The 13,674-nt window shown below is 33.5% G+C and overlaps 1 protein-coding gene across 1 annotated transcript; it reads right to left on the reverse strand.

Moving 5' to 3' along the window:
• Positions 1–1,395: 1,395 nt before the first annotated feature.
• On the reverse strand, positions 1,396–10,027 carry LOC142613164 (methylsterol monooxygenase 1-1-like). The gene is made up of 5 exons (XM_075785383.1): positions 9,384–10,027; positions 8,535–8,857; positions 6,129–6,276; positions 5,707–5,739; positions 1,396–1,822 (listed from the first exon to the last, which is right to left on the reverse strand). Exons 1-5 carry the CDS (start codon positions 9,714–9,716, stop codon positions 1,742–1,744), a joined length of 918 nt encoding a protein of 305 aa, XP_075641498.1. The 5' UTR covers positions 9,717–10,027; the 3' UTR covers positions 1,396–1,741.
• Between the last annotated feature and the right edge of the window lie 3,647 nt (positions 10,028–13,674).

Consider the following 13,674-nt stretch of genomic DNA (forward strand, 5'->3'; position numbering starts at 1 on the left):
AGTTTAAAAAACTCCAAATTCTTCAAACACTCCCTACACACGGGGAAACTAATCCCTATCAAAAGACATAAAATTTAATCCTTATCTGAACTCTAAAATAATCAAATATAAATACACACAAAATCTGAAATACTAATAAATTCCAAAAATAACTTTGGGTGTGCTCCGAAGAATCCCTAAAAAAAGCCCCAAACCAGAAAAAATTTGAAACAAAAAACTCCCAAGAAACCCTAAAAAAAATTAGTTTAGAGAAACTCCCAAGAATCTTGCTTGAAACCAAAAGGCAAAAAAACCCTAAAATCTCAATGAGAAAAACCCATACATTTTTAGAGAAATTAGCCCCAAAGTCTTTCAATAGAGAAGATGAGTCTGTCAATTGATCAACCCTCCTCACGGGGCTGCAAAACCCCCAAACTGATCACATTATTTCCCGTGGTGATGAGAATGAGCAAAAGCTGATAAGAAGCAGACGAAGAGAGAAGATGAGAGGAAGAGCTCAGGAATGAAACAAGGAGAGAGAAGCTGAGACCTGAGAGGCGTTGGTGTTGCTCAGTGAGAGGAGAGAGAAAAAAAAAAGGCGCAAAAGGTGTTTTATACTGTACAAAGATAATATTAAAATAAAAGATAAACGAGCTACAGTAACCGTGTAAATATACACGGTTACTGTAGCTCAGGGAAATATTTACACATTTTTACATCCACTGATATGGGTGTTTTTTTGCTCAAAATGTGTAAATTTGTACTTTTTTCTATTTTAGAAGATTATAGATGGACTGATGTAGTTGCTATAACCCCCTCCATGCACTCTTTGTTCCTCAAGCTTCATACAGTTTCAGATGGAAGGAAAACATTCATAAATTGGCTGAAATATAAAGAACTTCACTGCATAATTGGAGCAATAGGTGTCTACTTATCCCATTTCTTGAAATGCAAATGCCAATTAAGAGTTAAGATTACATTATGAGATCCAAAGTAATAATACATTTTAAAAAATATGAGATAAAAATAAAGATTGTGGGATCCAATTACGATTTAAAACATAGGTTTTATCCTTTACAGGTTGAGTTAGAATTTGTAATCCCCAAAACATCTGGCAAATAATGTAATACAGTCAGGCATTGATTGTAATACTACCCCTTTACAGGTTTTTGTCTTAGAATTTGTAATCCCCAAAACTTTTGGCAAATAATGTAATACAGTCCAATATTGAGTTATTGATACAGTAATCCCAACAGCTCATACAAGGCTAAACCCAACCTGACCATCTACAGAAAATAACATGGAAAGGAATGCCTATTATAAAGTTGCATAATGAATCATTTGCACAAAAATCTGACAATTATACCATTGGCAGGTAATCCACAAAAGGAGAAAGTCATATCTCAAAGGACCAGAGACAACACAACATCAACATGCATACTTTATTTTACTTTTGAACTAAAGATACAAGACCAACACTTTCCTGAAATTCATAAACACAATCCAAGATCCCAAATCCTGAAATTCTGTTTTAAAGCACAAAGTCGAATTCTGAATCTTAGACATTAGAAATCCCTCCCTAAAGCTACACAACATCACAATTTTTAATAGCCCAAAGTTAATATCCACCTTGGTCACTATGGACTTCTACTTTGACTAGCATACTGATGTTAACTTTCTAAATAGAAGGTTCCAGAATGTTGTCACTAGCAAGAAGCTTAACATAAAACTTTATTCCAGATAGGGTTCTGCAGTACCACAGCTAATCGGATTTAAGATCTTGGGTAGGAAAGCGATATGAGACTCCATTCTGCTCACCATTGCCTTTCAATTCCCCTTTCAACTGTATTAGATTTAAAATATTTAAAAAAAAAAAAAAAAAAAAAAAAAAAAAGCAACGTAAAATAATTAGTAGGAAGAAGAAAATACAAAACCCAAGATAGAAAATATCTTCACTGCATAAAACAAAATAAAAAATTTGGGCAAGACAGGGATGCTCTATGGCGACAAGTGATAGAGGTGAAGTATGGTTGTGATTGGGGTGGTTGGTGTTCTAGCTCTTTCTCTTGTCCTTATGGAGTCAGTCTATGGAAATATATTAGAAGGGGTGGCCTTCCTTATCTCAGTTTATTTTGTATGAAATTGGAGATGGATCAAAAGTGCAGTTTTGGCTTGATCGTTGGTGTGGTTCTTCTTCTCTTGCAGACCGCTTTCTAGAATTATATAGGATTTGTCGTATCAAAGAGGCGTGGCAAATCTAATGAGATTCACTAATGGAGTCCTCCATTGGGAGATTCTTTTTTGTAGGGATGTGCATAATCGGGAATTGGAAGCTTTCAGGAGCTTCATAAACACCATTTATAGCACTCCTATAAGGGGGATTGGGGAGGATAAGAGATGTTGGCTGCCTGGTAAGAGTAAGGGGTTCACGGTTTGGGTGTACTACCATCTTCTAGTTGGCCATAGTGAGCAATTTTTCCCTTGGAAAAGCATTTGGAAGCAGAAGATTCCCTTTAGGGTGGCTTTCCTTGTATGGACTGCTGCCTTGGGGAAATGCCTAACAGTTGACAATTTAAGGAAAAGAAAGGTTTGCATTTTGGATTGGTGTTATATGTACAAGCGTAATAGTGAAATTGTTGATTATCTATTCCTTCATTGCCCGGTTGCTTTGGAGTTGTGGGATATGGTTTTTGGTTTATTTGGAGTTTGTTGGGTTATGCCAATGTCTGTTGTTGGGCTATTTGCTTGCTAGCGAGGTCGATTTGGTCGCCATCATAATGGAGATATTTGGATGGTTGTTCCTCATTGTTTGATGTGGTGTATTTGGAAGGAGAGAAATAGTAGGTGTTTTGAAGACATTGAGCGTTCCATGCCTGATCTCAATCTTCTATTTTTCAAAACCTTATTGGACTGGTTCTCTGTGTGGAGAAACCATCATTTTTCTTCTATTTTGGATTTGCTTGATGTTTGTAATGTTCATTTTTTATTTGTTTCCTCCCCCCCCCCTTATACTCCCTGTATACTTGGGTGTCTCTCTCTTTTTTATTTCAATAAAGCTTTATTACTTATCAAAAAAAAAAATATTCATGATCAAAATATAAAATGCAAGGCGGTTCAACCATTTAATACATTCTACATAAAGAAGAACATTTACCTGCTTGCTAAATCAATCTGAATAAAATTATGGGGAAACAAGTGTCTAGAAAGTTCCTGAGTTACGCAAATTTTGTCTTTCTCAAGATATGAAACTAATCAAGTTGTCAGACTAATTCAAGAATCTTTGACTCGTACTAATGCAGGAACATAACCAAAAATTATTTCAATATTTCATTTTAGATTTTCAGTAGATAATTTCAGAATGTAACGTAGTTATTTGTTTAGTTTGGATTAGTATTTGAGTTTGGTTAGGATTAGTAGTTTATCATTATCATTTGTTTAGGATTATTGGATTAGTATTTGAGATTGTTTAAGATTATTAGATTAGTATTTGAAATTGTTTAGGATTTGTTTAGGAGAGTTTATCCTTATCTTTGTGATTCCTGGAAGCTGCATATAAAGCTCCAGATGATTTCTTTTGTAGTACAGACTATTATTATTTTTATTGAGATTATTTGCAGAAATTGCATAGTATTTTGTTTGGTGGTGATTCCAAACACCTTAGGTGGAAAGCCTAAGGTTCTTCGGTAGGACTAATCTAGGTGGGAAACCTAGGTTGTCCTGCATCAACTTGGTATCAGAGCATAAATTCCACTAGAGAAAAAAAAAATTTCAGATTCACAACTTCAATCCACCAGATCAGCGACAGAGACAGAAGAGAGTTGAAAGCCAACCGCCGATCCCACCAACGGAATGACGCCATCGCACAACCCGCTGCCGAAATCATTACCAACAACCGCCGCCGACATGCCGTCACCATCGCTCCCACGATCTGACTCACCACCTCCAATCTCCACCATCGTGCACCACCGACAGTGAACACCGATGAGCCACGCCGCCTCTTCACCGATGTCTCTAGCTTGCTCCGCCGCTTCTTCTCTTTTCGTTTTCCCCTGTCTCTAGTTTCTTTAGTTTCAGTTTGACGTGTTACTGCTTAACACCAGCAAATTTTAGTTTTATATTGTAGTATTTCTTTATTGTATTTCAAAAAAAAAAAAAAGTCAAATGCAGAAAAGTTCCAGCACAAGCCACGCTCATCAAGCCCCACATAATGATCAGTACAGAGCACCAACCAAAGCCCAGATTACCAAGCCCAGACTACCAGTGAATCATGGTAGTCTCAGAAGCACCAATATTTGATGGATGTCCAGATCCATGGACCTTCATTAATTGGTTAGATGAGATGGATCAATTCTTTGATCAAATATGTCTGCCAGATGCTAATAAGGTTAGGTTTGCCAGGTTGAAATTGAGAAGTAGAGCTAGAGACTTTTGGCGTAGTATTGAGAATAATCTCAAAGGAAGGCGCAAGCCTGCCATAACTGATTGGAATGAAATGAAACAAATACTTAGAGAGAAATATGTTCCCCAATGCCATCAAGAGAATTATCAACCTCAATCTTCTCATGGGAATTTTCTACACCACAGAGATAGTATTCAGCAAGAAAACACCTCATCCTTCCGTCAAGAACTCACTGCCATAGCTCAAGACTTAAGAAAAATAATGGTTCTGCTAGACTCTTTTACTCAGAAAAAGGATGCTCAGGTTCCACCAAAGACTAATGTTGAAATAGAGGTACGACTGCCAATAGATGATGTTTCAACATTCATGCAGCAAGAACCTATTATAGAGTCTACACAAGAAGAGAAATTTCAACAAGTGAGCAAAGATTTAGAGGGTGCACTTGATGTGGAGGTTGATTCTGATGAAAGTGGTATTGAGCCCTTCATGATCCATGAGGTTGATGAACGTCTACAAGTTGTTGATGTCCAAAAGGTTGATACTATGATTCAAGATAAAATTGTGCCTGTTCAACACATTGATTTTATGTTTCCAGAGGAGTTCTATGTTGTCATGGAATTGAAGATTATTCTACTCTCAGTGCTTCCTAGGGTGATTTCTGATCTGAAGGAAGTATTAAGAACCAAAGTCTTAATTCTTCATCACTACAAAACTCGAGGTCGATTTTTCTTAAACCAGGGGAGTATAATGCAGAAGCATAACTAAAAGTGATTTCAATATTTCATTTTAGATTTTCAGTGGATAATTTCAGATTGTAACGTAGTTATTTGTTTAATTTGGATTGGTATTTGAGTTTGGTTAGGATTAGTAGTTTATCATTATCATTTGTTTAGGATTTATTGGATTAGTATTTGAGATTGTTTAGGATTATCAGATTAGTATTTGAAATTGTTTAGGATTTGTTTAAGAGAGTTTATCCTTATCTTTGTGATTCTTGGAAGCTGCATATAAAGCTCTAGATGATTTCTTTTGTAGTACAGACTATTATTATTATTATTATTGAGATTATTTGCAGAAATTGCATCGATTTGTTTGATGGTGATTCCAAACACCTTAGGTGGGAAGCCTAAGGTTCTACGGTAGGGCTAATCTAGGTGAGAGGCCTAGGTTGTCCTGCATCACGTACCAAACAGTTGTGTCCAGATTTTCCAAACCCCACAAATGTTAACAAAAATGTCAAATAGGCTCTAACCAAAATGCCATAGTACATAATTAACATCCTAACAAAAACAAACTGATAAAGAGAAGGGCAAGGTATTATTGGTTACCTTCTGAAAGATCTTCTTCTGATATCGATAGCCCTGAAGAAAACAATCAAAGAAGAATTATTGCAGAAACATCTTTCAGGTGCAACCATTTTACAATGTGTATGTTAAAACTATGATTAAATTCACCAATTTTTAGTAGCTTAAGCTTTTGGAAGAACTAGTAATCTAACATTGTATCAAAGCAGGAGATCCTATATTTGATCCATGGCTTTCCTCTACTTCCCATTTGAAATGTCAAAAAAAAATCTCATGTGTTGGGACCCACTAAACAAGGGGGAGTTTAGGCCCACATGTGAGGGGGAGTATTAAACTATGGTTAAATGATTAAATTCATCATTATCTAGTAGCTTAAGCTTTTGGAAGAACTGGTAATTTAACAATGCACATAGCAAAATAAATTTGTTGAAAAAATTTGATAATACCTTGTCAGTTCCATAAATGTAATCACAGTAGGTGAACACCGAAGCAAAGTTGCTTTGGCTTTGTCCTCCAACATAATGATGATAGTCATGATACTCAGCACCACCGTAAAAAGGAATGTATTTAGTGGGATTCCAAGGGAAGTCATACCTGTAGCGCAAAACATATGTTCAACATTTTTCTGCTGCCCTCAGTGGTAAAGAATTCCATATAGAAGACAACAAGGATATAGAGTAGCATTTGAAAGTGAAACCATACAACATTTGTACTAATCAACTCCTTTTTTTTTCTTTGACAGATGATTACCTGCCTATAAAAAAAAATTGGAGCTGATTAGTACAAAAATCCATACAAAGGAAGAACCATCATAGGTGAATTCCCAAAACATGCAAAACAATGATAGACATGTAATTTAAGCAACTGCCTGAATGCCTGGAACGTAATAATCCAAGTCACAAGCAACGTTAGTATATTACTTATTCACTAAACCCACCCAGGGCCAGATGTAATACTCAAAAGACCAAAATATTCATCCGTTAATACCCCACCTACAAAGCAGCAATTATTGTCATCATTGTCTTGCGGCCAGTTCACAACCATCTCAAGGCAAACTACACGGATCCTTTTCCACATAGGCTATCATCTAAAACTCACTTTACTTAGTACTTTTTCTTTCCAGGACCATCTTGATCTCATTAGTCAAACCCACTTGCAGACAACAAAGACCATAGAGCTCTCTTTTTGAATGAGCTGCTAAGATCATCCACAATAGTAGTAAAAAATATCAAAAGATGTCTAACTCTCTATTAAACTGAACAGATAATCACACCAGCCTTTTTTCCACCACAAATTTCTCTTTCATACTTATCCTTGATGATGTTGGCATACCAATGCATCTTTCTAACTTTCTTTATTAAAAACCTTGCAGCATATCCCATCCTACCCTTACAGCTCCATACAGGTTGCAGAGGCTTCAGTGACTTCTTGGGAAGTTGGCTATCAACTAACTATAAAAAGAAATTAAAAATAAAAAAAAATAAAACTTCTTTTTTTACAAAAGTCACTGGATTAGAACTCTTGCGGGTAGAGTTCTGCAGATGCAATTCACAACCCTGATATGACAATAGGCATCAGGTATGATACAGCACATACAAAAACATTGATTCAAGGATAAGGAAAACAAGTTTGTACTTATTTTTTATTATTAAAATAACATTCACTTTCAACACTGCCTCTATTTCTATCAGTCTCTCCCCATGGAAGTATGCATACCTAAATTACTAGGTTACTTTTCATAATCCTGACCAATATCTTGTCTTTCCTCTCCCTCACTGTAATCAACTTGTAAGTTGTAAGCCTTTAACAACTCTTCTTCATGGTGGTTAGTAGAGTTTGTAAGAATTCTGTGGACTAGCAAGCACACTCTTAACTAAAACTAGTCCTAAAAACAACCCCCCCCCCCCAAAAAAAAAAAAAAAATTTTGATGTGGTGCAAAAACAAGAAAAAACATGCAAGGAGACTAAGAAAAATGAATTAAAAAGATAGTCAGGCTTAAAGTTACTTAATATGCAAAAAGAGTCATATAGTATCAACTATCATGACAACAATCTCTAGGGACTCCAATAACTAATCAGTTATGTGCACATTGCCAAAGCTTTTAAAAGTTTAATAAAGAAATGATAATCATCAATGAGGCAGTCCTTAGATGGCATGCACGAGACATTTATAAAATATATATATATATAAATATTTTAAAAAAAAAAACTTTATATCAATATTGCATATGTAAAGATTTCAAAGTTGACTTTTAGGGATGGCAACTGATCTGAACTGTAAAATTAAACTAATTCATGCACCCACAACTATCACCCTCCATCTATGCATCTTTGAAAGTATGTTAAAAAAATCCAAAGCAAGACAGACTATGAAATATTGTCACTGATGTGGAAAGCATATAACGTTCCCTGACCTGACAACAGATTTCTAAACTGAAATTTCCAAGTTTCAGCATATCTTCCTCCTGCTTTTATATTTGTTACTGTATAAATGATTCGTTTTGCTAATTTGTTTGTGCAAAAATTAACAGTAATTCACTACTCAAAAACAAACTAACAACAAAGCAAAGAACTCCCTTCTCTGCCTCCACTCATCCCCCACCATCAAAAAAGAAAAATAAAAGAAGAAAAGCAAAAAGGCATCACACTGACCCTAGGACCCATAACAAAAAGGCAAGGCACTATTGAAGATTCATGAAATCCAATGTCCTTTACATAGAATTCTATTACTAGAGAAAAGAAATAAAGAATGAAAAAAAAAAAAAATTCTAAAGTTTGCATCATTTCATCACACTCAACTAAAGCAATAAAGAATAGTAAGCAAGTATAAGAGTCAAGTGTATCATGCATACCCGCTATGTGTCTCAATCGACTCTATATTCCGCAAACAAATCCACAACCAGAATGTGATCATGTGACCAGGCACCATGGCTGGCCCAAGGAAAGATGGAATCCCGAGGGCCAAAACCTCGGCCCAATGCGCATATGGTGCTGCATATCCGATTGGAGCAGTGTATTCATGGTGAACTCGATGAATCTTTTCATATCCCCATTTGTTATGCAGAAACCTGTGGATCCAGTAATTGGTATAATCCTCTATCAGAAAATATACTAACAACTGTGCAAACATTTCCCATCCTGAAGGCAATGGCAACCCCGTTCGAATACCAATCATCTGTCGATGAACACAAATTTGCTCAAAATTCAATACTTCAAAAAATATTCCAGAAAGATAAAGAACAGGTCCATGAGTACTAAAATTACCAAAGAGAAAAACCCCCCAAAATAAAAAGGCCCATTATTTCATTCAGAAGTTCAAGATTTTTTAGGCATAATTAGCCCCCAAAAAAATCTCCTAAATTCAGAAGCTTGCAATTCCAAAAAATTCATTAGGCACATGGAAAAGAATTTGCAATGATGGACAAATGCCAAAAGCTCGAATCATGGAAATTGTTTGACATTACAAACAATCAAGGAATTTGTATTGCAATGACAACCCAGTAAAAATATCACAAGATAAAGATGAAAACTTTATTCAAAAAATATATATAATCAGCAAATTTCACAACCCCGCAATCACCATAGCAAAGAAATTGAAAACCCCAACAAGCCAAAATTGTAAAATAATCAATAAAACCAGAGATTTGGCAGAGCCCAAAAGCAAATCCAAATCTCATTCCCAGAAACACAAAAAAGCATACCTTAATAGAAGGGTAAGAAGCGAGCTGTAGAGGAACGATAATGGGAAGGAAATTATTGCACACAACATCCTTGTAGCAACGAAACATCTCGGGCCAAGACAACCTGACCTTTGGCTGAATCTTGTATCGATCAAAGCCAGCCAAGCGAGCAAGCTCAATAAAGACCAGTGGTAAAGGGATCAATGAGAATACAACGAAAAGGAAAACAATGTTGTGGCAGTAAAGGAAGTAGTCGGACTTGTTAGCCGAGTAGTTGAACCAAATGGTCTCCGCCGTGCTCAGGTTGCGGCCAAGCACCGCCGACGCCTCCTGTATTGTCTTGTACGGCAGCATTTTGACGGTAACTACAATGAAAGACCGACGGCGGAGATTTGGTCGAGGAAGTGGGTCTCTCTTTCTCTCTCTAAATTCAATGAATTGGCTGACACACACACACAAAGAGAGTTTGTGATTATACAATGCTGTTTTGTTTGTGTTTTTTTTTGGATAGGATGAGAGAGACAGTAGCTGATATATATAGAGCAGGGATGAGCTGTACGTTTCTTAAAATATGCGGGAATTTTCAAACGGACTGTTAAATTATGAATAAACCAAACCCATTCATGCCTTTTCCATGGATTTTTCACTGTTTGTGATAGTCTCTCTTTTTCACGTATACATAATAGTGATATATATCATAAATCTTACGTGCTAGCTTTTTCATTTTTTATTTTTTTATTTTTTTTGAGTAAGGGAATTATTGTACACAAGTGGGAGGAGTACACTCTATGAGTAGCTAGTTTAGGATAGGATCGATTAGGGAGGGAGCCCGGACTTGAAATTAGGGGGTGACTTTGCTGCCAGCTATGTGTAGTGGCTCCGATCTTTAAATCTAGTGCTTTACCATTAAGGATTTTTGTTTAAAATTTTTTAAATGGCCAAGTAGTTTGTTTTGAGTAAAATAGATTGATTGGACTTAATTTTTTTAGTTTTATTATTGATAATTTTTGTTGTTGAACTAATTTTTTTGGGCTTGTATATTTTGTTTTAGATTTAATCTATTAATTTTTTACGTCCTTTAAAATGTGAAAATATTAAAACTACAAAATTTTTACAAATTGCTAATGTGGTGAGTGGCTATTGATAAGTACAAAGTAATGCAAGTGTACGAACCAATAAGAATTTACTACCTCAATAATTTGTATAAACATTGTAAATACGTTTTTAGCTATAACATTACTCTCAAAAGAATTGATGGCTTTATTAACAGAGGCAAAGTGTAATTTTATTGAACAAAATTACTAAAATTAGTACCTATTACAGCTCCGTCCATGGGATCGATGTTAGTTATGTACTGTGGATATCTTTAGTATGTGACTATTTGTTTGGTTGGAGATGTTTTGGTGAGGATGAAAAAAATGAGAGAATATGTCATTTTTCTTGTGTTTAATTTGAATGTGTTCTAAAAATGTTGTGAATATAATATTATTTATTTCTAAATAATGGATTAGATTGAGGAAGTGTACAATATATATACCAATTTATCATAAATCTTAGGTGCTAGCTTTTTTTGTTTTTGGGTAAGGAACTTGTGGGACACTTTTTCTTATTTTGATAAAAAAAAATTAAAAAAAAAACTTATGAGTAGCTAGTTAGGTTAGGATGCTAATTATACTTTTCCTCAAAAGGAAAAAAGAAAAAAAAAGAAAAAAAAAAAGATGTATGTTGTTATCGTAATAGAGTAGTCTAGTTGTATGACAATATGCTAGAGTATTTGCATAAGCTCATACAAATTTTTTTGTTTATTTTAGAATAAAAATATACTTTTTTATTTCACATACTCATTTTTAAAATATAGTCAACATCAAACTATCTATTTTGCACTATATTTCATTAAAAATACTATTTTTTAACCAATCTTCTATTATTATTTAAAATCATATCTCTCTTTTCCTCGCGGGTGAAGTTAAGAACTATTAAAATATAAATTTACAAAGTTAAAGTAATTGTGTAATACATGGTTGTTGTAGCAAAAATAAAAATATACACAATTATAGATTGATTGATGTGGGTAGTTTTTGGATTTTTTTTAATGTATATTTTTAAAAAAAATATTTTTTTCAATTAATTATTGGTTTGCATGCAGAAATTTATCATAATTATATGTTTTTTGGAAATTTTATACATAATTTGATTTTATTTCTTAAATATATGTAAAAATATTATCTAGTGGAGTATTAAACAGTGTCAATTGATGCACTAGTCTTTCCTTTTTGTAATAATTGCAGTAATTCACTGGTGAGTAGTTTTTTTGGGTAATTCTTCCTTATCATTATATAATAATGTTCATGGGTGAATTTTAGTTAACTCAATTGGTAAAGTCTCTAATAGTTAAATAAGAGATTTCAGGTTCAATTTCTGCCTACACCAAAAACTGATTGGTGTCTTGGTCTAATGATAAAGAGCTATCATTAAAAGCAGATGCCATAGATTGTGAAACTCTCTCAATAAGATAATTACATTCGCGGGGTTTCTTATCTAATAAGATAGTGTTTTCCTAAATAATTACATGGGAACCACATGTTTCCTTGAAAAAAAAAATGGAATTTTTTTTTATTTAAAAAAATGGTTATGACTTATGAGCCAATTAAAAGAGAATCCGGAAAGTATAAGTGTATTACACTATTCCAAAAATCAAAGGGTCTTGCAATTGTTAATAAATTATTTTAAAAAAATTTTGACATCACTTGTATGAAAAATAAAAATAACATCAAAAAAATTATATATATATATATTTTTCTTTTTCCCTTAATCAAATGGTCCTCTTAATATATGCCCTTAGAACATTTATTAATAGGCTATTTTAGGAAAGTTTTTATACCACATTTATGAGATATGTAGAAAGTTGTCAAAAAAAATAAATTATTTTTTCATAAAAAATTTCTAAAAATACTTTCTAAATCAATGCTTTGAAAATATTTCATTGATCAAATTTAGTGTACTGATTTGGTTTTCTTGGGGATTTTTTTGTTGGAGGGGCAGACTGCATAATGAATGTAAATTTCCTTTTATCCCAAAATTAGTTTGTCTTAAATTCTAATTCATGAACTTCGGTTCTTTAATAAAAAATCTTATAAACATAGTAAACAAAAATTTATATAAGCACGTATGGATCATGTTTTATGTTCACCCACCTCAATACTATAATTGAATATCACCATGCACCATTGACGTAATGCTCACTCCTTAAGTATAAGGAATGACAGACCTAGGATTTTAAGCTAGTGGAGGCCGGAGTATAAATTAAACAAACAAAAAAAAAAAACTCCAAATATGCATCCATATAGTATTAAAAAATTATAAATACTCAAAATCGTTATTTCTAAATACATTAAGATATAATCATTTACCAACAAAGACAAACAAAACAAAATAATGTTTTTTTTTTAATACTAGGCTGGCTAAGATGTTTATTTTTATTTTTTTGTGAAATTAAAGTATTCATATTGGTGATACTAAAAATTTTAACTTTCAACACCTCAAAAAGTTACTTAATCTATTTTATAACCCCATTTTATAATACACCCAATATCAAATGTTCTATTTTTTTTTATCACTTCATTTAAAATAATATAAACAACTTATTAAAATAATAAAGGAAGTGAGAAAATTTGAGTTTTTTAATTGAAGGAAGAGATATAATCTTAAAAAATTATTTTATTTTATTTTATTTTGAATAACTTGCTACAATCACCTGATATTTATACCAGTGAAAAAAATTTAGCTTTAGCTTCTTCAATAACACATGATTTTTTTTGTTCTTTGGTGGTAAAATAGTTTTTTTTTTTGCTAAAATACAATCATCATTGTGAATATTTTTATTATTTTTGTTAAATTTTTGAGTTGGATAGTTGTTATTTGGGTGAGACTAGTTAAGCTTATTAAGGATAAGGAGGACCTTAAGTTTTGGAATGAGGGCTCAACTACAAAAATGAAAGATAGTATAACTGAAAAAAATTTTGGACCCAGGGGGCTGGACCCTCTTAGGCCCCACCTAGATCTGGTCTTGAATATAAGTACTTGTGGTGAAAGTTAGAGTTCAAATATTTAGAGTAAGTTTCGTACCCATGCACTTTAATTAGACTGAATATAATTTATACTTTGTTTAAAAAAAAAACTACGATTGAATGGCATCTTATCTGATCAGACTGAAGATAGAAAGCCGCATCCCTGTTGCGCCACGTCAATTAGAAAGCACGTGACTTTGTCTATGATTTTGTCCTCTTCAGTCTCCTCCACAAAAGTAAAAAAA

This window comes from Castanea sativa, chromosome 10 (assembly GCF_040712315.1).
Source record: "Castanea sativa cultivar Marrone di Chiusa Pesio chromosome 10, ASM4071231v1".
Classification (NCBI taxonomy): Eukaryota; Viridiplantae; Streptophyta; class Magnoliopsida; order Fagales; family Fagaceae; genus Castanea; species Castanea sativa.